The sequence below is a fragment of the Rhinolophus ferrumequinum genome, chromosome 2 (genome assembly GCF_004115265.2).
Source record: "Rhinolophus ferrumequinum isolate MPI-CBG mRhiFer1 chromosome 2, mRhiFer1_v1.p, whole genome shotgun sequence".
NCBI lineage: Eukaryota > Metazoa > Chordata > Mammalia > Chiroptera > Rhinolophidae > Rhinolophus > Rhinolophus ferrumequinum.
The window spans coordinates 27,991,534-28,015,068 of record NC_046285.1 but is presented as its reverse complement, the minus strand read 5'-3'; the positions used below and the strand labels follow the sequence as shown (position 1 = coordinate 28,015,068).

General features: G+C 35.7%; 1 protein-coding gene across 1 annotated transcript; it reads right to left on the bottom strand.

The window, feature by feature from the left end:
- Window positions 1-19,682: 19,682 nt before the first annotated feature.
- On the bottom strand, window positions 19,683-20,636 carry LOC117013277 (olfactory receptor 5K4). Its single transcript, XM_033090251.1, has one exon. The coding sequence runs from the start codon at window positions 20,634-20,636 to the stop codon at window positions 19,683-19,685; it is 954 nt and encodes a 317-aa protein (XP_032946142.1).
- Between the last annotated feature and the right edge of the window lie 2,899 nt (window positions 20,637-23,535).

Sequence of the window (23,535 nt, the reverse complement as noted above, 5' to 3'; positions counted from 1 at the left end):
ATAGATTGCATGTCGGGCCCAAAGAAGAAGGATGTAAATTTCTGGCTTTTGCAACAGGATGTTGATGGCATTCACTGAGACTGAAACACCAGAAGAGAATCAGGTTTAGGGAAAGAGGAGAACAGGAGATAAGTTTGATTTCACAAATGCTTTGTATGAGGTGCCTTTGAGACTTCTAAAAGAAGATGTCTAATTGGCAACTGAATATATAAGGGTTTGGGGCTCAGAGGCGATGTCTGAACATACATTTATGTGAAGATTTATATTTATGCGTCAATTATCTAGAGGTGGTTTCTGAAGCCTAGAGGGAGGATTAGGTAATAAAGTCTAGAGCAATGCTGCCAATATACATATAATGTGGGCCACATATGTAATAAAGAATTTTCTAGTTACCACATTAAAAGATAGTAAACAGAAACATATGAAGTTAATTTTAATAATGTTTTATTTAACCAAATACATCTAAAATATTATTTCAACATGTCATCAATATAAAAATTATTAAGATATATTATTTTTTCATACCATTACACTTATAGTACATGTATATAGTACAGTTCAAATACTCAATAGCCATGTGTTTAGTGGCTACCTATTGAACAGCACAAGTCTAGAGGTAGGGAGGAAAGGGGGTAAAAAAGAAAGAGAGGAGAGGGAGCAAAAGGGAAAGGAAGAGAGATAAGGTAATATAGTAAAAGCCAAGGAGATAGTATTTCTAAAAACAAAGTTTGTCGTCAAAAGAGTCAACTGACTTCAGACTGCCACTGTACAAGGTGTTTTTTCCTAAAGCTGCATAGTTCTGTCCTATTTTGGAAAACCTTAATTGACCTCCTTTCAACTTCTTTAGTTCCTGTCTCCCTTCTCTCAATTTTTGGCATGACACTTCTTAAAAAACATTCTATACCTGCTATTTTCATTAACTCTCTTTAATTGCCAGCAACCTAGATTTCACCCATCATTTTGTAAAAGCTGCACTCCCCAGTGACCTGTCTGTCAAGTCTAATTATCTTTCCAGAACATTTGTTTTCCTTGACTTCTCTCAAATATTTGAATGGTTAAATATGATCTCATTCTTAAAACTTTCTATTTCAACATAGGTAGTTTTTTGGAAGTTCCATCTCTGACCATTTTTTCCCTCTTAGAAATTAGTAACTCACAACTGAATGCAACTGGTTCCCAAATCTTTATTTTCAGCCCTAATCATTCCACATAACTGATGTCTGTGTGGTATTTGCATAATATCTAATCGCCGTCTCAAACTAGCCATACTTAAAAGGGAAAGTACCTTGTACCACGAAGGAGCTTTTCCTCCTCACTCTCCTAGGCTGTCACAGCATGTGACAGAGATTGGTCAGGGAAAGCATCCTTGAGAAAACAACACATAAACTGAGGCCTGGAGGTACATAAGAGTTAACCAGATAACAGGTGAAGAAGAGAGGGGAACAGTATTCCAGGTTGTAGATGCCATGTTTCCACTCAAATATCCTTCCAGTCTTTATGAACAGAGTGACAACTGCCTACTACTAAGCGCTATGCTATGTGCTAGTTTCTTGGGATAGGCAGTGAGCAAGTCAAACATGGTCCCTGCCCTCAGGGAGCTTATCATCTAGTGGTGGAGAGAGACATATTAAACAAATCATTACAATTGTATTAAGAGCTGTGAAAAAAAGTACAGAAAGCTATAGGCAACTATTATAGGGTCTTAACCCTAGTCTGGGGGTGGGGGCAGAGAAAACAGCACGTAAACTGAAGCCTTGAGAGTATTTGAATTAACCACATAATAGAGGAAGAAGCGAGACAAATAGCATTTATGCCGCATTTGGAGTTGGGAAGTAGCCTAGTGGGTTCTGGGCACTGAGAAGTCAGGGCTCCTGTAGCACAGTAAGTTAGGGGGACAGCGGTAATAAGTTAGGCTAGAACGGGAGTCAAAGGTCAGGTATCACAGGGCCTTGCAGTCCAGGGTCAGGATTCCAATTTTGTCCCAAGAGCAGGAGGGAGACATTCAATATCCCCAAGTTCAAGCCTTCAGGATCATGTTCTGACACCTGACAGTATCCTCACTCCCATATCCAACTTGTCATCAAGGTGCCATCAGGTTCCCTTCTAACGTCTCTCATGTCAGGCCCTTCTACTATTCTCACTCAGGACTGTATCTTGTGACTCTCAGCTCATGTATTTCAGTCTCTGCACGAGGGGACCACAAACTTGTGACCAGTAAGATCAATTGCGATCAAACTGTTTTTTCATATTTTGATTACTGTGTAAACTTTACTTTTTCTACAATTGACCATACATTCTGAGATGGTACTACCCATCAGGTGGATTACTAAGTGGGGGGGGGGGAGGGGTCCTCTGGCAGGTGTAGGGCAGGGTATTGCTTGCAGCAAATAGGTGGTTAGATGGATAGCAGAACACTGAACTGGTGCCACAGAAAATTGTAAAAATTTTGTCTAATGGCTATGTAAGAGAACTTGGCCAAACCAGTGAACAATTCTTTCAAAATAGAAATACTATATGAAGGGCAACCAAGAAAAGCTATCAATAATAGTGGATACTTTTATAGATATTATGAAACTTTATTATACTAGAGTAGTAATTTTGTTATAATTGTTGCTGCTTTATTCGCTGCTTCTGTGTCTTTTCAGTTTTTAGAGCATGCTGCTAAAATCATTAATGTCTGTGTATAACTTTTAACTTTAACTGGTTAGCTCGGGAGATTTGCATGAATTAATAGTATCCAGTGAAATGTTTAGTAAAACTTGAACGTCCTCACTGGAGGCTGTATTAAAAGTTTGGCCCTTTGAGACAGGAAATTGGATAAGTTCCACAACTGCAAATGAGTTTTGTTTCATTTGCAAACAATGCACAATGGACATTATTAGGAAATAGATAGGGATTTCTGGCAAAGGTACATTAGTGTTACAGAATAAGAAGAGAGTTTGTATTCAGGCAGCCCTTTGGGCCAGAGACATCATTAGCAAGGAGGGCTGAGTTTATTCTTCAAGGATCACACTTGCATTGTGTGAAACAAAGAGCCCTGGAAAATCTCTGGGGAGTGCAGCTTTTACAAAATGATAGGGATAAGCAACCCTTTTATTAAAGAAAACTACATGAATCCAATTTCCAGCAAATCACCTTACTGCCCGGTCCCCAGAGAGTCTGTATCAAAGGTTTACTTCATAAAGGACCGCTATACTCTTCAGCTTTAAAACGGTGTGGCTCCTCTAGTGAAGGACCTTGAAATGCGATTGGCCTGAATTCCTCCTGGCACCATCAAACTGCCATAGTTTAGTCAGCAAATATTTCTTGCCCCCTTTCTCTTGTAAAATGTTGTGAGGGTTTCCAACTACAGAAGCACCCAGTAACAGTAACAATTGCTGCTTTTTTGAGAACTCAAGCCTTGTACAATTATAACTTAATACCAACAATACCCCAAAGTTTCACCTTGAAGGAGACAAGAATGTAAATTCTTTCAGAATGTAATTTCTTTTTTTAAATAACTTTATTGAGATATAATTCATATACCATAAAGTTTACCTTTTTAACATGTACAATTCAGTGGTTCACTACTATCTAATTCTGGAACATTTTCATCATTCCAAAAAAGAAACCCTATGGCCCATTCTCCCTTGCTGAACCTGGCATTCTTTTCTCTTTGAAAGATTGCTTTCTGAAGCCCGAGAGATTTCTTTTCTTTCTTTCTGTTTTTTTTCTTTTCTTTCTTTGCCTTTTTTTAACACCTGAAACTAATAATAATAATTTAAAAAGGCAGAATGTAATTTCTTTATCCAAGAGAATGTTCAGTATTTTTTAGTCTGGAGCTAAAAAAAAAAAAAAATCATCTTTATATTGTGTTGTTTGAAGTATTTTGGAGCTCGAAATCAATCTTTTATTTATATTTATATTGATATAACTATCAAGTTACTCGTATCTTGATGATTAAGATAGTAGCCACACCTGAGGTGAAAGAAAGAAATAAATTGCCATTTGGTACTTCTTTTTGGGGAAGCCATATTTTTTTTTCCTCTGTTTTTTGTTTGTTTTTACTTTGTTCCCTACAAGTGTGTGTGGATTTCTTTGACTCCCCTCCCTAATAACCAGGGACCTTTCATCCCTCAGAATCTGAGCTCACAGCTGGAACTTGATGTAGTTTTAAAAATTAAGATATAACACACATATAATACAATATACAAATCATATAGGTATAGTCCAATGAATTTTACCTGTTTATTTCTGTAATGTAATAATCGCCACTGAGATCAGCTTAGTGCTATTTCATTTCTCCTGAGTGACATGAACTCTGAAATATCCTCTACAGTTCCTTTCCTCATTTTGTATCTCCTCTCTTCTGTCTCTCCATTTTCCAGGCTCCCATCTCTATGTCTATCCCTATTGCTCCCCATTTTCCCATCTTCTTCACATCTCTATCTACTCAGAGCAGCTCTCTCTGGTTCTGTTCTTCCTTCTGTTCTTCTACCCACTCTCACTTCTACTTGTGTAAATGTGTGTGGACATTCCTGGGCTCATTATAGCTGGTTTCTCAACCTCATCACTCACTACTCTAGGTTCCTGCTGGAGCTCTTAAAGGGCCCAGAGTCAGAGCACTTCCAGAGAGGGTGAAGTGGAGTGACTATGGTTAGTTATTTCAAGCCCTCAGTGTTTGGGAGAAAGAGGCTGGCTCTTCTTTTAATGAATGAGCAATACACTGACTCCATCACAGTGACTCAAGCTAGCTTTCAAATCTGAGGATCAAGTGTTGAATCAAGCCAACCTGACTATCTTCATATGTGAACCTGACACTGGCATAAAAACAGTAAGTGAAGCTAGCTTTATAGACAGAAAGTAATGCCAATATTCTCCAGTACTTTATGAGTTTATGAATAAAAATTCAGTGTTTATTATAAAATTATTACTTTTATAATGCTTACAGAAAAAAATAAAGCAAAGAAGACAGAGAAATCAGAAATGTATAAAAGGATATTAAATTTTTTAAAAATATGCGTAGTTGGTGGCTACCTAAAATAACTAGTATCATTTTAAAGTATATCCTTCCAGAATTATTTCTCATATTTCTTTAGGAAAATGGAATCATTTTGGGAAGAACATTTGAACAGTACTAAAGAGAAATCTGTCTATACCAACAAGCAAGTATCTGCATCATCATTAAATGCCTGAGATGAGAAACACCTGGGTGCCCAGGTGTTGGAGGCCTCTCCTTCCAGACTCTTCTGTAAGCAGTCTAGCTCATGCCACCTATGAAGCAAAAGCCAGTCCTTCTTGAAGCCTCCCTCAAAGCCCCAGTCAGAATCACAATGCAGAAACACCTTACCCCAGGGGGACTGCCAGGTGAGAGGGACCAGGCAGCGGCCTAAAGGCTGTGCAGGGGAGGGACCGCCAGAAGCCAGAACGGTGGAGTGAACTGCGCATGTGCAGGATCGCGAATCTATCGAATCTATCGCCTTCCAGGGAGTGAAAAGCCCTGGGTCAGCTCTACTGGCTTCTGACTGGGGACTCAGGGCCTCACTCCCAGGTCTGCCAAGGTCCAAGGCCCGCCAAGGTCCAAGGCTACACAACCAAAACGCGGTGTTAGTGGAACATAACATAATCATATTCCTGGGGCCAGTTGCTCCTGGAAGGCGTGAGGTGTCTAGAATTCATCTCAGGAGACTATCTCTGCCTGCTCCTCGAAACTTTCCCCTGAAGAACAGCCTCAGGAGCATACAAAATGGTATGTACCATTCCCCCTCCCCCAGCTTTTTTGAGATATAATCGACATAACAGTGTGTCAGTTTAAGCTGTACAATGTGATGATGTGATAAACATATGTATTGTGCAATTGCAACAATAAGTTTAGTTAACTCCTCCATTACCTCACATAATTACCCATTTCCTGTGTGTGGTGAGAACTTTTAATGTTTATTCTCTCAGTAACTTTCAAGTATATAAATAACAGTGTTGTTAACTTTAGTCACCATACTGTTCATTAGATCCCCGGAATATTTTCATTTTATAACTGGAAGTTTGTACCCTTCGACCAACATCGCCCCGTTTCCCTCACCTCCTTAGCTCCTGCCAACCCCAGAAAGATTCTACTTTCTGTTCCTATGAGTTTGGCTTTTTTAGATTCTACATATAAGTAAGATCATACAGTATTTGTCTTTCTCTCTGACTTATCTCACCTAGCATAACGCTCTCAAGGTCCATCCATGTTGTTTCAAATAGCAGGATGCATTTCTTGTTGATGGATGAAAAATATTGCATTGTGTGTATAATCCACACCCACCGCAGACCCTGGAATAATGTTTCATTCAACGACATTTTGTTATATAACATTAATAAGAAAAAAAAATTCTTGGCAGGGGCCACTGTCTGTGTGGCACATCTTTCGTGTGGGTTTTCTCCCACATCCCAAAGATGAGCGTGTGAAGTAAATGGTATGTCTGCATTGTTCCAACCTGAGTGAGCGTAGGTGCGTGGGAGCGCGCTCTGCAATGGAAGGGCGTCCTGTCCAGGGTGGGGTCCGGCCTTCCTTTCTGAGCTGCCAGGTTAGGCTCCAGCCACTCACAACCCTAAACATTTAGATTAAGCCAGTTGGAAAATCATTATCTTACTTGTTTTTATTCATCTTTCTTAAATGTATGCATAGCTCACATTTATCTCAATGTTTAATGTTAGAAGTGTTTTGGGGCTTTATTTAAAAGTTTGGTGATGTTTTGGTGAGGGGAAATACACTGTAGGAACTCAACTCTTATTTATATCAATTAGCCTATGGTAAAACTGGTTTTGTGTTTTTTATATATATATATATTTGAAACCAGGGGTGCCAAAAAAATATATACACATGACTTATATTCATCTTTTGTTATCGGTATATATTGAGTATTACAATTTAAATATAGTTTTTTCCTTTCTTAAAATGTGTATACATTTTTTTGCCACCCTCTGTATTTAGGGGATGTGAGCAAGACCAGCTGGTAAGCAAAACGGATATTTTTAGTCTCAAACTCTTTCCCCCAAATATTTGTTAGTTACTGGGGTGGTGTTAACATATTTCCCAGATTCTTTGACACCTCCCTCCAGAAAATACAGCATACTGCCCCTCCCTTGGATTACAGTCTAGACTTATTGATTTATTTCTAATAAATATAGTATAAAAAAATAAAAATGGTTAACTTTATGGAGAAAAACCTAGCAGACCCCGCCTTAATCAAGTGACCAAGGTTAACATCATTAGTACAGTACTAAGCCATGTTGACATCATGTACCCCCACTATGATACAATAAGAAGGATTCTTCACGTCTGTGATACTCTTCCTCTAAATCCATAATACAAGTCTAATCATGAGCAAATACCATCAGACAAACCAAAATTTAGGGAGACTCTACAAAATATTTGATGAGTACTCTTCATATTGTCAAGGTCATAAAAGACAAGGAAACACAGATACAAACTGTCACAGGTTAGAGGAAAGTAAGGCGACATAAGAACTAAATGCCAACTAGGATCCTGTAGTTAACATCTTGGGTTTGATACTTTGATACCATGATTATTTAAAATGTTAACTTTAGGGGAACTTCGGTGAAGTATACATGGGAACTCTCTGAAAATCTAAAATCATTTCAAAATAATTTTTTTAAAGTTTTTAAATAAGCAAAGGAGAGATTTAATATAGAATAAGTTCATTGATTGTCATATAAATACTACTCATAATCAAATAATATCATTTAAAGCTGACAAATCAAATGTAGCATCATAAACAGAGAACAGGGGAATTGGATAAGTAACAAGTTTATTAACATAAAGATAATAACTAAAACAATGATTCAACTATTGTATGTGTCGATGAGTTTTTGTTTGTTTGTCTTGTTCCTTTGTTGCTTTCAGTTTATGTCCCACATTATCAGTGACAATAGTTTAGTGGTTACCAGAGGGTAAAGGGGGAGAGGGGTGGTAGAAGAGGGTAAAAGGGATCAAATATATAGTGATGGAAGAACTGACTCTGGGTGGTGAACACACAATGGGATGTATAGATGATGTATTACAGAATCATATACTTGAAACCTATGTAGTTTACATTGTCACCCCAATAAATTTTAATTTAAAGAAAAACAGTGATTCAAACCATCTGAAATACAAAAAAGAAATATAAAAAGTAAGTAAAACAAGTCTTATAAATAAATATTAAAGATAACATAATGCAATTCATTAATATTAATTAAATAATAGGAGTGGGTTTAGAACAAATGTATCAAGTCATAGAAATGAATGTAAATGAAATTATTTCACCTATCACAATAAAAAGACTTTCAGATTTGTTCAAAAAGGAAACTCAGCTCTATACTTTGTACAAGAGAAACAACTAAAACGAAGTGATTCAAAAAGGCTCCAAGTAAAGGCATGACTAGAGTTGTATCAATGTGTAGGAACCAATCTAAAAATCCATTCATAAGAGGCCAGTTGAATAAATACACAGTGGAGTACTCTGTGCCAAAAAAAAAGAGGAATATCAGTACATACAGATATGAAATGATTTCCAAATCATGTTGTAAAGTAAGAGAAAAAAAAATTAAGCCACAAAGTGTGTGTGTGTGTGTGTGTGTGTGTGCGTGCTCTACCATTTGAGTAGGAAAGAAGGTGAAATAAAATTGTGTAGATATGCATGTATGTTTGTGTGTTTTCTTATTTTTAAAAAGAAACAGAAGAAATATAGACCAGAAACTAATGAACATTATTGCTTATAGGGCCTATGCAGAAAAATACCTAATTCCCATTCTGAGGCAGCAAATGCGCAAATTTAGCTTACCCATCTTGTATCTGAGAACCAGAAATCTATCAGAGACCATTGCAGTCATATCAGAAGGACTCAGAAATCAATCTTGAAGTTTTTGAATTAAGTTCCTACGTGTCAAATTTGAGATAATATTGGCATTAAAAGGAATAATAATTATAATGGATATAGGCTGATAAAACATTAAAATCTGTGTGTTCATAATAATATTTAAAATGTTAATGATCTTCATAGGATATTAGGAAAAAAACAACTTATTCTGAAATTGGTAATTAGGTGTGTTAATTCTGCTTTTTCTATGGGAATTTTATCTATTTTGTACTCGGTTTGTCTTGGTTGAGAAAATAGAGCTTTGAATCTATACAGTGAAAGAAATAAAGAGAAAAAGGGAAGGAAGCAGGAAGGTAGGGGAGTGAGGTAGGGAGAGAAGAATAGAGGATAAAGAAGTAGACAGGAGGAAAGGAGAGGAGAGCGAAGGATGCAAATGGGAAGTGAAGAGATGGAAAAGGCAAGGGAAAAAAAATGGAAAAGAAATGAAAATAGAAAACAGAGCCAAGAAGGCAAGGATAAAAGAAACAAAGATTCCACCACTGTGTAGAAAAACAAATGGAAAAAAAAAAAGGCCAAATATATTTATTCTGAGATTTTATACAGTCAGTGACAAAGAAATTTTAAAGTTTCCAGAGAGACAAGAGAGGAATGGGAATCAGAGTGACATATGATTTCTCAAAAATAGCACAGCTTGTTAGAATATAAAAGAAGAGTGCCTTCAATATTAGAAAGAAAATTATTTCAAATCTAGAATTTTATAAAAACCAAATTATTAATCATGTGTGAAGAAAGAACAAAGACTATTTGCAACATGTCTAGACTCCAAATCTTGACTGGCAAAGAGGCAACAAAGATTTCTTAGCAAAATTTGAGAATGAACCCTGAAGAGGAAGGTAGAGAGCTGGAAAACAGAGGCTAACACAGGAGGCTAACCAGCAAAGGGAAGTCTCAGCAGGACAGCTGATCACTGGGCCCAGAGAGCAATCTCTCCAGGCTGGAACAGGAGGAAAGAGGGCACCAGGAGACATTTCTAAGATAAAAAATGAACAAAAGATTGTTTAATACAGTTGAGCTTTTTTAAGGAAGATATTTGATAGACACATGATGGATATAATTGAACATATGGGAAGAAAAAGTTTTATTAACTTTTTTTTTAATTAAAGTTCATTAAGATGACAATTGTTAGTAAAGATACATAGGTTTCAGGTGTACAAGTCTGTAATACATCATCTATATATATATATCACATTGTGTGTTCACCACCCAGAGTCAGTTCTCCTTCCATCACCATATATTTGATCCCTTTGCCTTCATCTACCACTCCCTTCCCTCCTCACCCTCTGGTAACCACTAAACTATTGTCTGTGTCTATGAGTTTTTGTTTCTCATTTGTTTGTCTTGTTCTTTTGTTGTTTTTGGTTTATATACCACATATCAGTGAAATCATATGGTTCTCAACTTTTTCTGTCTGACATACTTCGTGTAGCATTATAATCTCAAGATCCATCCATGTTGTTGCAAATGGTACTATTTCATCTTTTCTTATGGCAGAATAGTATTCCATTGTGTGCATATACCACAACTTCTTTATCCAATCATCTATCGAAGGACACTTTGGTTGTTTCCATGTCTTGGCCACCGTAAATAAAGCTGTAATGAACATTGGAGCACATATATCTTTATGGATAAATGTTTTCAGATTTTTTGGGTAGATACCCAGGAGAGGGATTGCTGGGTCATATGGTAATTCTATTGGTAATTTTTTGAGGAACCTCCACACTGCCTTCCTTAGTGGCTGCACCAGTCTGCATTCCCACCAACAGTGCATGAGGGTTCCTTTTTCTCCACAGCCTCTCCAACACTTGTTATTATTTGTCTTGTTGATGATAGCCATTCTAACTGGGGTGAGGTGATGTCTCATTGTGGTTTTTATTTGCATTTCTCTGATGATTAGTGATGTTGAGCATTTTTTCATATGTCTATTTGCCATTTGTGTGTCCTCTTTGGAGAAATGTGTCTTCCGGTCCTCTGCCCATTTTTTAATTGGATTGTTTGGTTTTTTGTTGTTGAGTTGCATGAGTTCCTTATATATTTTGGATATTAGTCCTTTAATGGTGATGTTGTTTGCAAAAAATCTTCTTTCATTTGGTTGGTTGCCTCTTTATTTTGTCTATGGTTTCTTTTGCTGTGCACAAGCTTTTTAGTTTGATATGGTCCCATTGATTTATTTTAGCTTTTATTTCCCTTACCTTTGGAGTTAAATTCATAAAATGCTCTTTGAACCCAAGGTCCATAAGTTTAGTACCTATGTTTTCTTCTATGCAGTTTATTGTTTAAGATCTTATGTTTAGGTCTTTGATCCATTTTGAGTTAATTTTGGTACATGGTGACAGATAGCAGTCCAGTTTCATTCTTTTGCACGTGGCTTTCCAATTCTCCCAGCATCATTTGTTGAAGAGGCTGTCTTTTCTCCATTGCATGTTTTTGGCTTCTTTGTTGAAAATTATCTGTCCATATTTATGTGGGTTTATTTCTGGATTCTCAATTCTATTTCCATTGGTCTGTGTGTCTATTTTTCTGCCAATACCATGCTGTTTTGATTATTGCTGTCCCGTAGTACAAGCTAAAGTCAGGGAGTGTGATACCTCTGGCATTGTTCTTTCTTCTTAGAATTGCTTTGGCTATTCGGGGTCTTTTGTAGTACCATAGAAATCTGATGATTTTTTTGTTCTATTTCTTTAAAAAACGCCATTGGGATTTTGATGGGGATTGCAGTAAATTTGTATATTGCTTTGGGTAATATGGCCATTTTAACTATGTTGATTCTTCCAATCCATGAACATGGACTGTCTTTCCATTTTTGTGTCTTCTTCAATTTCTTTTAAAAATGATTTGTAATCTTCAGTAAATAGGTCTTTCACATCCTTCATTAAGTTTATTCTTAAGTATTTTATTCTTTTTGTTGGCAGTTCCAAAAGGAATTGTTTTTTTCAAATTTATTTTTCTGAGATTTCATTGTTAGTATATAGGAATGCAATGGAGTTTTGTACGTTGATTTTGTAGCCGGCAACTTGACTGTTTGTTTATTGTTTCTAATAGCTTTTTTGGTAGAGTCTTTAGGGTTTTCTATATATAGCATCATGTTATCTGCAAAGAGTGACAATTTAACTTCTTCATTCCCATTTTGGATGCTTTTTATTTCTTTCTCTTGCCTGATTGCTCTGGCTAGGACTTCCAACACTATGTTGAAAAGCAGAGGTGACAGGGGACAGTGCTATCGTGTTCCTGAACATAGAGCAAAGAGCTTCAGTTTTCTCACCGTTCATTATGAGATTAGCTGAGGGTTTGTCATATGTGGTGTTTATTATATTATTTTCCTTCTATACCTATTTTATTAGGTGTTTTAATTATAAATGGATGTTCTATCTTGTCAAATGCTTTTTCTGCATCTATTGATAAAATCATATGATTTTTGTCCTTTATTTTGTTTATGTGATGTATCATAACATTGATTGATTTGTGTATGTTGAACCATCCTTGTGCCCCTGAGATGAACCCCACTTAGTCATGATGCATAATCTTTTTAATGCATTGTGCATTTGATTTGCTAGAATTTTATTAGGATTCTTGCATCTGTATTCATCAGAGATATTGGTCTGTAATTTTCTTTTTCTGTGCTATCCTTACCAGGTTTTGGTATCAGGGTAATGTTGGCCTCATAAAATGAGTTAGGGAGTATTGTCTCTTCAAATTTTTTGGAAGAGTTTGCGTAGGACAGGCATTAGGTCCTCTTTGAATGTTTGGTAGAATTCACTAGTGAAGCCATCTGGTCCCGGACTTTTGCTTTGGGGAAGGTTTCAGATGACTGATTCAATTTCCTTACTGGTGATCGGTCTGTTTAGATTTTCCAGTTCTTCATGGTTCAGCCTAGGAAGGCTATATGTTTCTAAGAACTTGTCCATTTCTTCTAGGTTATTGAATTTGGTAGCATATAGTCCTTCATAGTATTCTTGGATGATCCTTTGTATTTCTGTGGCATCTGTGATAACTTCCCCTCTTTTCATTTCTGATTTTGTTTGTGCCTTTTTTTAATCTTAGTGAGTCTAGCAAGGGTTTGTCAATTTTGTTAATCTTTTCAAAGAATCAGCTCTTTGTCACATTAATTTTTTCTATTGTCTTTTTGTTCTCTATTTCTTTTAGTTCTGCTCTGATTTTCATTATTTCCTTCCTTCTGCTGACTTTGGGTTTCATTTGTTCTTCTTTTTCTAGTTCTTTAAGGTTTAACATGAGGTTATTTATCTCAGATTTTTCTTGTTTCTTGAGATAGGACTGTAATGATATAAATTTCCCTCTTAAAACTGCTTTTGCTGCATCCTAAAATTTTAGTAGGATGTATTTTCATTGTCATTTGTTTCTATGTATCTTTTGATCTCTCCTTTTATTTCTTCTTTGACCCAGTTCTTTAAAAGTATGTTGTTTAATCTCCACACATTTGTGGTTTTTCCCACTTTCTTTTTGCTGTTGATATCCAATTTCAAAGCCTTGTGATCAGAGAATATGCTTGGTATGATTTCAATCTTCTTAAATTTGCTGAGGCTAGTTTTATGTCCCAATATGAGGTCTATCCTTGAGAATGTTCCAGGTACACTAGAAAAGAATATATAGTCTGATGTTCTAGAATGAATTGCTCTATAAATACCAATTATGTCCATTCCATCTAATGTGTCATTTAGGGCTGCTATTTCTTTATTTTCTATTTGGACAGTCTATCCATAGCTGTCAATGATGTATTTAGGCCCCTACTATAATTGTGTTTTGGTCAATTTCTCCCTGTTCTGTTCTGTTAGTAGTTGCTTGGTATATTTTGGTGCTCCCTGATTGGGGCATAAATATTGATGACTGTCATGTCTTCTTGTTGTATAGTCCCTTTTATCATTAGGAAGTGTCCGTCTTTGTCTCTTGTTACCTTTTTGATCCTGAAGTCTGTTTCATCTGATATCATTATGGCTATACCTGCTTTTCTCTGGATACCATTTGCTTGGAGTGTCAATTTTCACCCTTTCACTTTGAGTCTATACTTGTTCTTGTAGCTGATATGTGTCTCTTGGAGACAGCGTATGGTTGGGTTTAGTTTTTTGATCCAATCTGCTACTTTGTGCCCTTTTATTGGTGAGTTCAGCCCATTTACATTTAGGGTGATTAATGATATATGAGGATTTCCTATCATTCTATCATTGGTTTTCTGATAGGACTGTCTCTATTGTTTCTTTGCCTTTTTGTTGCTGCCTATTATTTCAGTGTGGTGGTATTCTATGGTTTTTCCCTCTGTTTCTTCTTTTATTATGTTATATATTTCCGTTCTGGATTTTTTTTTTTTTTAGTAGTTACCATTAAGTTCATGTAAAAGAAAGTTTGATATTTAGAGTATTCCATTTTCTTCAACTTGCTGACTTTCTCCATTCTCTTATGCCAGTTGAGACATTTATTCTCCCCTCTTTTATGTTTTTGTTGTCACAAATTATCCCTATTTATGCTCTGAGTTGATTTCTGTACTGCAGTACCAAGTTGTCTTTTTTCTCTTTTTCTTTAAGTGTTTTTTTTCTTCTTTACACTGTATATTATGTTTAAGTGTATAGTGTCTTTTTTGGTGTTGGGGTTGCAATTTCCTGCTTCTGTCTGTCTGTTCATAATACTACTCATGGTTTTGTATTCTTTTGCTTTTCTGTTTCAGGTCGAATAGCTTCCTTCAGTATTTCTTTATAGTGCAGGTTGTGTGTTAGAAAATTCCCTCAATTTCTGTATGTCTGGAAAGGTTTTTATTCCTCCTTCATATCTAAAGGATATTTTTGCTGGGTGTATTATTCTTGGCTCATAATTTCCTTTTCAATAGTTTGAATATTTGATCCCACTCCCTCCTGGCTTGCAGAGTTTGTGCTGAAAAATCTGATGATAATCTAATAGGCTTTCCTTTGTAGGTTACTGTTTTCTTTTCCCTGGCTGCCTTGAGGATTTTTTCTTTGTCATCATTTTTGACAGCTTCAGTACAATGTGCCTTGGAGAAGGCCTGTTGGAGTTGAAGTAATTAGTTATTCTATATGTTTTTTGTGTTCGAGGATCCAGTTCTTTCAACAAGTTTGGGAAGTTTTCATCGACTGTTTGTTTGAATATACTCTCTGTTCCCTTCTGCCTTTCTTCTCCTTCTAGTATATCCATTATTTTCATACTGCTCTTTCTGATGGAGCCAGAAAATTCTTGTAGAATTCTTTCATTTCTTTTAACTCTCAAGTCTCTCTCTTCTTAGATCTTTGTCACTTCCAGATTTCTATCTTTGATGTCACTGAGTCTTTCCTCCATCTGGTCAGCTCTATTACCTAAACTGGCTATTTCATGCTTCATTTCTTTTATTGAGTTCTTAATCTCCAAAAATTCTATTTGCTTTTCTTTTGAAATTTCAATCTCTTTGGTAAAATGTTTATTTTGTTCTTTGATTGTGTTTCTGAGTTCATTAAACTGCCTGTCTGTGTTTTCTTGCATCTCGTTGAGCTTTTTCAGAACTACAATCTTGAATTCTCTGCCATTTAAGTCACATATTTCCATGTCTTTAAGCTCATTTTCTGGGGAATTTTCATTTTCTTTCTGAGCTGCCTTGCCACTTGGGTTATTCATGGCAATTAACGAATTATTATTTCTCTTCCTAGGCATCTATAGGAGTGGGTTCTGCAATAGGTTGTTAAGAAGAGGTCTTTCCTTTGCTTTCCAGTAGGTGTTGGTAAAATGCTTTATTTTCTTTCCAACTGCAGCCTTTAATTCTCTCTCATGCTGTAGAGTTATATTTTCTCTGCATTGTTCTGCCTTCTCACACAATGGCGGGATTCCTTGGAAGGTGTGCTTCTCCTTTGTGAACAGGTTGCCTGGGTCACAGGGAACTGCCTCCATGGGTGGATATGGAGAGCTTCTACCCCTGCAGGGATCCACCCAAAGTTTGGGTGGGGACGGAGTGGGTTGTGAGAGGTGGCTGTGAACAATGGCAGCAACCACCAGCACAGCCAATCCTGCACCCAAGACTTCCTCCCCTTCACCAGAACTAGATGGGTTGCAAGTCTGTGGCTGCAGTCCACAGTTCTCAGAACTGCAAATATTCTGTTCTATTGATCTGACACTGCTACCATTCAGCTTCTAGCACTGGGCAGGTGGGGGTGGGGTGAGCTCTGGGAGCATAGGAGGGGTTAGCCAGGCTCAGTGCCTAAGCCTTCCATCCTCTGCTTGGCAATGAGGGCTTAAACCACCATTTTCACCCTTCTTCCCTCAGTCTTTGCTCCACGGTCTCTGCCATGAACATTGGGTTCAGCCATGTTATATGCTGATCCCTCAGCCAGGACTGTGGGCCATAAGGGGAGCACTAGCAGTTCAAATCCTTCCCTCTCCTGTGGCTGCAGTAGCTCCCAAATGCAGGGAGCTCAGAGTTCCGATCTGCTCCTGCACCCATGCGGCCCGCGTCACTGTACTTCGTGCTTCCCTCCTCACCTGCTTGCCCAATTTGCCCACCATTAGAGGATTTCAGTAGTGTGCCGCTTAGTCTTGCCTGTCTGCTGCACAGGGAGACCTTTGTGGAATTACAGTTGTTTAATTTGTTGTAAACTCCAGGGGAGATTTCCAGAGGCTCACCTCATGCCGCCATTTCTATGATGTCATTTTTATTAACTTTTAAAAAAATCACAAAAATCATACAGAAAGGAAACTATGAGCATGGTTCATTAGTTGTTTCAATAATGGAAAGTATTTGCATGTTCCTAATAAAAACTGATGATCAAATTATTGAAAATCATGATATACTATCAAGGATGAGAGAAGTGGGGAGGTGGAAATAAATAAATATTAATTTTTCATAACAAAAAATTGATTAATATGTCTACAATATGTCTGCAACTAAGATATATAAAGGTAAATTTTCAGAGAAATAGCTAAAAAACAATTAGAAAGTGGCTGTAGCTAAAATGCATAGGTCTCAGTGGGCAGAAGACTAGAAATTTTATTTTATTTTGTTTTATTATATATATATGTTTTTTTTAGCACCCTCCCTGGCCTCTTCTCCAAAATGCCCCCCCCCTTTGGTTTTCTATCATTTCTCCGTTTATCGTGATCTTTGAATTATTTTTGTTGTTTTTGTTATTAGTTGTAGTAGTAGTTATTGTTCATTGGTTAACTCCCCAGCTGGTATGTATGCTTCTGGAGGTCAGGGGTTTATCTATCTTGTTCACAAGAATAACTCCAGTGCCAGGCCCATGGTAGGTACTCACTAAATACTTATTAAGATGAAAGAGCCAGCTATATAAAGAGAAAAATAATGAAATCGCTGTGCCTGGGTCAGAGTTGGGTGCAATATGTTTTGGTATTGAATGTTGGTGTGAAGCTGGAGATAAGGAGGAAGCTAGAGAGTTCAAGGTAAACCTTCATTGATGAACAGAGTTCGAACTTGATAAGATAAGCAATACGTAGCAAGGCTAACCATTTTAGAATGCACCTTTAGTACTATTTTTAAAATTGGTTTCTGAATAAAAATTTTAAAAATTATAAAAGGAGCAGAGACAGAAACTAATCTGGAGCATTTGATAATGTGTATGCAAGAGATGATGGCAGCATGGTATTGCGTGAATGTAGTGTAAATGAAGAGATTCTGGTACATTTTAGACATATTTTAGAGAGAGAGTTGACAGATCTCATGAAAGTTTGGATGTGATAGCAGAGAGAGAGATGGAGGATTATCTCTAATTTCTTCCTTACCCAACTGATTGGAAAATGTTACTATCAAAATGGAGAAGACCAGGAAGAATAATGTTTCCGGGAAAATTTGAGAGTTCTTGGTTTTTTTAAATTTTTATTAAATTTATTGGGATGACATTGGTTAGTAAAATTATATAGGTTTCAAGTGTATAATTCTATAATACATCATCTGCATATTTCATTGTGTGCTCACCACCCAAAGCCTGTCACTCTGTCACGATAAATTTGGCCCCTCTTTGCCAGCTCCCCCTCCCCCTTTCCCTCTGGTAACCACCCTTCTGTTATCTGTGTCTATGAGTTTGTTCATTTCTTGCGTGCTGTAAAACCACATTGTTTTAATTATTGGAACTTCATCATATATTTTAATATATAATACATCAAATCCATTTCTTTTATTGATTATTACTTTTTAAGAAAAATGTTAGGATTATTTTTCCAGGTTCCTAAAGAAATACTCTTTGGATGTTTGAGTTAAATTAATCTGTGGATGATTTTTGGAGAAACAAGCCAAATAAAGTTACATCTTCAATTCATGCCATACGTTACTAAATTCCAAGTAGAATCAAGATTGAAGTGCAAAAATTTAAACTATCAAAAAAAGAAGAAGAAAGAGGAAGAGGAAAGGAAGGAAGAGAATGAGGAGATAGAAGAAAAGAGAAAAGGAATATTGATTAATAGTAGACTTAAGATTAAGAAATTCTAAACAAAAAAGCATAAAAGGTCATATAATACAAAAATAAATATACCGGGGGTGCCAAAAAATATATATACACATTTTAAGAGATGTTAACGCTTTGGTCAATGTTGCTCAAGCAGTAGTTTGCTGTAATCAGAAGTGTCTGGACGCTGATGGTAACCACTTTGAGCACCTCTTGTAATTGCAGAAGTCAGACATGACTTGTATTCATCTTTTGTTATCTGTATATATTAATACAGTTTTTGCTTTCTTAAAATGTGTATACTTTTTTTGGCACTCTCTGTATATATGAGAATATCAAATTTAAATGTTTATAAATTATAAATAACACAAATATTAAAATACTATTAACACATAGAGGAATTATTTGCCACAAGTAGTGGCAATACTTTAATAGGTTTTCTCTGTAAACAGTGCCATATATAAATTAGGAAGTAACTGTAAGACTTCAAGGAAAAATGAACAGACAATTCATAAAAGTAAAAATGGCCAATAAACATGTAAAATATTAATTAATTTCAATTTTACTCAAAACATAAAATATAAAACAACAGTGCCTTCATTAATGTTTTTAAATGCTTGAGTGTTTACCATGTAAGTTGCTGTTCTATATCTCATAAGACATAATATAATCGATGCCTTCAAATAGATAAAGGACCTTAATCATACTTCAGGATAAAGTGAATCTTAATCTACCGTAGACAACTTATTATAATTTATTGTTAATTATTTTACAGAATGTATATGTGACTCTGTGTGTGTGTGTGTGTGTGTGTGTGTGTGTGTGTGTGTGTGATCCTTCTCATTCCATTCCCCCCATTCTTGGGGTGTTGTCTAGATCATGCTGCATTACTTTAAATATAGATTACTACAATTATTTCATTTGGTTCTAGTCTCTTTTCCCCCAAACTAACCTACATGTGTATCTGCCACGTCAGTTTTTGGAATGAAAATGATCATTTCAGTCTCCTGCCAGGAAATTTTAAATGTTTCAAATCCTCTACATAAGATTATACACAATGTCTGTCATTAACTAGACAAGGTTAATAAAGGTAGACTCTTCTACACATTTAAACATTTAATTTTGATGCTATGTTGATTTATTCAAGTTTGGAACAATAGAGTGACACAATTCTATGAAAGTAATGAAGGTACATAATGAAAGTTACCATTGAGTTTCCTCCTGATTTACTTGGTAATGGTGGAATTTGGATTAAGATATGCCAGACAATTTTGAAATTTTATTCATACATCTTTTAACAAGCATAGTACACAGCCTAATGATTTAGAGATTAATCTTTTATGTAAATAATAGTTTCCTTTTTCTAGTACCTTATCTATGAAACCATTTTAATAAATTCAAATCAGTTTACCATAGAGGATGAAGTTTGTTTAAGAATATTGTAATTCCTCATAACTTTTTTTAGAGCATTTTTCACCTCCTTATTTCTCAGGCTATAAATAAAAGGGTTCAATAAAGGAATTAATATTGTATAAAAAATTGCCACTGGTATATCTTTATCTCCTTCTTCAAATGGTCGAATATACATGAGAAGACATATATAGAATATTGAGACAGATAGAAAGTGGGAGGCACAGGTAGAAAATGCTTTACCTCTCCCCTCTTTGGATTTCATTTTGAAAACAGTAAAAAGGATGCAAATGTAAGAGATCAATACAGTAGCAATGGTGAAGATTTGAATTGGCATTGAAAAAATATATATCATTAGTTCATTGATATAAGGATCAGTACAGGAGAGTCTATAGAGTGGAAGAATATCACAAAAAAAGTGGTCAATTCTATTAGACCTGCAGAAAGTTAACCTTAATAGAAGCCCTACATGGATCATGGAATGCAGGTTACTAGCTATGAAGGTCCCTATAATCATCTGAATGCAGAGTTTCTTTGACATCATGGTGTGGTACTGCAGTGGGCTGCATATGGCCACATAGCGGTCATAAGCCATTGCTGCCAGGAGAAAGCAGTCTGCAGTCTCAGCAACGCAGAGAAAATAAAATTGTGTCATACATTCATTGAGTGAAATCATTCTGTCCTCAGAAAATAAGTTCTCTAACATTTTGGGAGTAATGGCACAGGAACAACAGGAATCCATAACAGCCAAGTTACCCAGAAAGATGTACATTGGCGTGTGAAGATGACGCTCCATACAGATCAATGCCACCAGGCCAAGATTCCCCACCATGGTGGTCAGATAGACAGCAAAGAACACCCAAAACAGAAGGATCTCCAGCTCTGGGTGATCTGCAAATCCCAAGAGGATAAACTCACTTGTCAAGGAGTGATTTTCTTTAGCCATTCCTGGCTTCTTGGCTGAGATAATGGAGAAATGAGATTCTAAATTAGAATGTGTCTAATTCTCCATTCTAATTTTCGCATGTACAAAAAGAAAAAAGCTCTTCTTCAGTCATCCTGTGCTGTCCCCTGAACACTAACACATGCACAATAGGTCAAGTCTGTGAGAAAAAAAATCTATTCCAAATTGTGTACACAGGATTGTCTAGAAATGCCTGCATGAATTCCCAACACGGAAAGCTTTTTTTTCTGCATGCATTATCCAATGCTGATGTACAAATTTTGACATTTCCAAAATCAGAAGACATTTTTCTTATGGAGTCCTTTTCTCCAGAAAAAAATAAACAAGTTTTAAACATTATACTATCCTATGGGACTGATGTGTTGTTTGAAAATAAATTGCCTTTTAGACATTTTAAATGTCTAATTTTAAAAACTCCACAGAATCACAGTGCAGTTTTTAAATGGTTTCTCTAGCTTAGTATCCCCTCACAAATAAGTTTATGAAGGGATATTTTGAAGAAAGTCTTATTCATCCTTTAAGACAGGGTAAGAATATGTTCATTTTGATAACATTTTAATATTTATTTCAACACATTTTAGATTCTACTCCCAGGAAATTATTACTCTTAATTATCCATTTACCCTAATATTTTCTGTCTCTAGTTTTGTGTCCTACATACATGTCTATCATCATGAGTTTGGTGACCAAGCCTCCATTCTCAGGGTTTACATTCCTCATGGTAAATACCTATCTTATACTCTTTCAAACTTGTATAGAAACTAATGTCCTCATTTTTGGTGAATCCCATGGAGGTTCTGCATTTATTATAAGATTATATACATTTATTTATTTATTGTAATTATTAATTTTTTATTAAATTTATTGGGATGACATTGATTAGTAAAATTATATAAGTATCAAGTGTATGATTCTATAATACATAATCTATGTATTGCACTGTGTGTTCACCACCCAGAGTCAATTCTGCTTCCGTCATTATACATTTGACCCCCTTTATCCTCCTCTATCACCCCCTCGCCACTTACCCTCTGGTAACCACTAAACTGTTGTCTGTGTCTATGAGTTTTTGTTTCTTTGTCTTGTTAGTTTGTTGCTTCAGTTTTATATCCCACATATAAGTGAAGTCATATGGTTCTCAACTTTTTCTGTCTGAATTATTTCGTGTAGCATGATAATCTCAAGATTCATTTAAACACTCATTATTTACTCCTAATCTACTATATATTTGTTGAAATTCAATGATCACCCAAATTTATAGCAACCATAATATTACAAGAAACATGGGTTTTAAAGAATGCCAAAATCATTTCTTCCAGAAATTACTAAAAATATTTGGCCTCATCATTTTTCAGATAGACAATTTTGAGGAAGAGCCTACAATGGTTAATCGAGTACATTGTTTTAAAAACATATTTTGATTAGTTTTTTTTTCTTTATTATCATTGGCTACATTGAATTTAACATACTGTTTTTTTATTTACTCAAATAGTATGACAAGGTTTTCTGGAGTCTTAGTACTAGCAGGTTGTAATCAAGTGAATTAAATAAGTTTGCCCTTTATATGTTAGGTCTATAAAATTTTAAAAATATCTTTTAGAATTATAGTATTTTGGGAAAATTTAATAAAGCCAGCTTTTTAATCATCATTTTAGAAATGCCTAATGACAAATCAACTGAAAATACTTACCATATGTACTCTGCTTTAGTTTTCAAAAATCACTATTTTATATAGAAGATACTGGATCAGAAAAATTAGTGAAAACTCATTCTCCCTCCCCCAATGTGAAATAAATATTCAACTGAATTAGAAATCAATTTTACTTTACATCCCAGAATTATTTTATAGAGTCATTTATAGCCTTACCTGTATATTTACTAAGACAGTGGTGTATCTGAACTCAGAATAAGACAGGATGATCCACTGTACAGTGTCTCATTATAACTTTCCATAATGTCTTCAATTTAGAGACAAACCAAGAAAATAGTTAGGTGGATGAGATGCAAAAACCAATTTAAAATGCTGAAGTACTTTAAGGAAATGTATATTTTTGCATTTTAATACTTTAAATAAATTAGAAATCAGTCTTCATATTTTGAGTTCACGGACAAACATTTTATAATAGCTGCTTGGCCACCTGATGTTACTTGTTTTTAGAGAAATTAAGAATAATAATATTGGTCTTTAAAACATTTGGGAATAAATTATGTAAATCTAGGATACTCTCTTTGCCCATAGGTCAAGTCACAATAATTATGTTAGCCTCAGGGCAAAGTTAAAGTTTTCCATTGATTCTAAAGGGATTTCATTTCCTTGGCTTTGGCATCATGGTATTTCAGCAGAGACTCTTAACTTGAGAGACATGGTTTCCAAAACACAGGTAAACCTAAGAGCACCAACTAAAGATAAATGTCCTTTGAGATTCTAGGGTTAAAGCAAATGGCCATCACTAGTGTCACCTTAATGGATCACATTGTTGATTTCTTTACACACTTGAGCTCTTTCTCCCTTTCTCTCTCTCGCTCTTTCTCCTCCTCTTCCTCCTCCTCCTTCTCCTTCTTTCTCTCCTCCTTTTCCTTCTCCTTCACTTGAAAACTATAGTAGAGAGGAAGAAATTCATATTGATCACTTAATGGAGGAAGTGGGAGTAAAACCAAGATTTGGAAGAGAGACTTGGATTTGTGGAAAAGAGGCAAAAATGTGGTTGCATTCTTCTCCATTACTCCCTTTTATGAATCTGACTATCCTATAGATTCATTGTCTGAAACAACGACATTTCTTTAGATTCACTTGTGCATTATAAGATAAATTTAATTTTTAAAATTTTTCAATTAATTACAGTTGACATATGATATTATATTAGTTTCAGGTGTACACCAT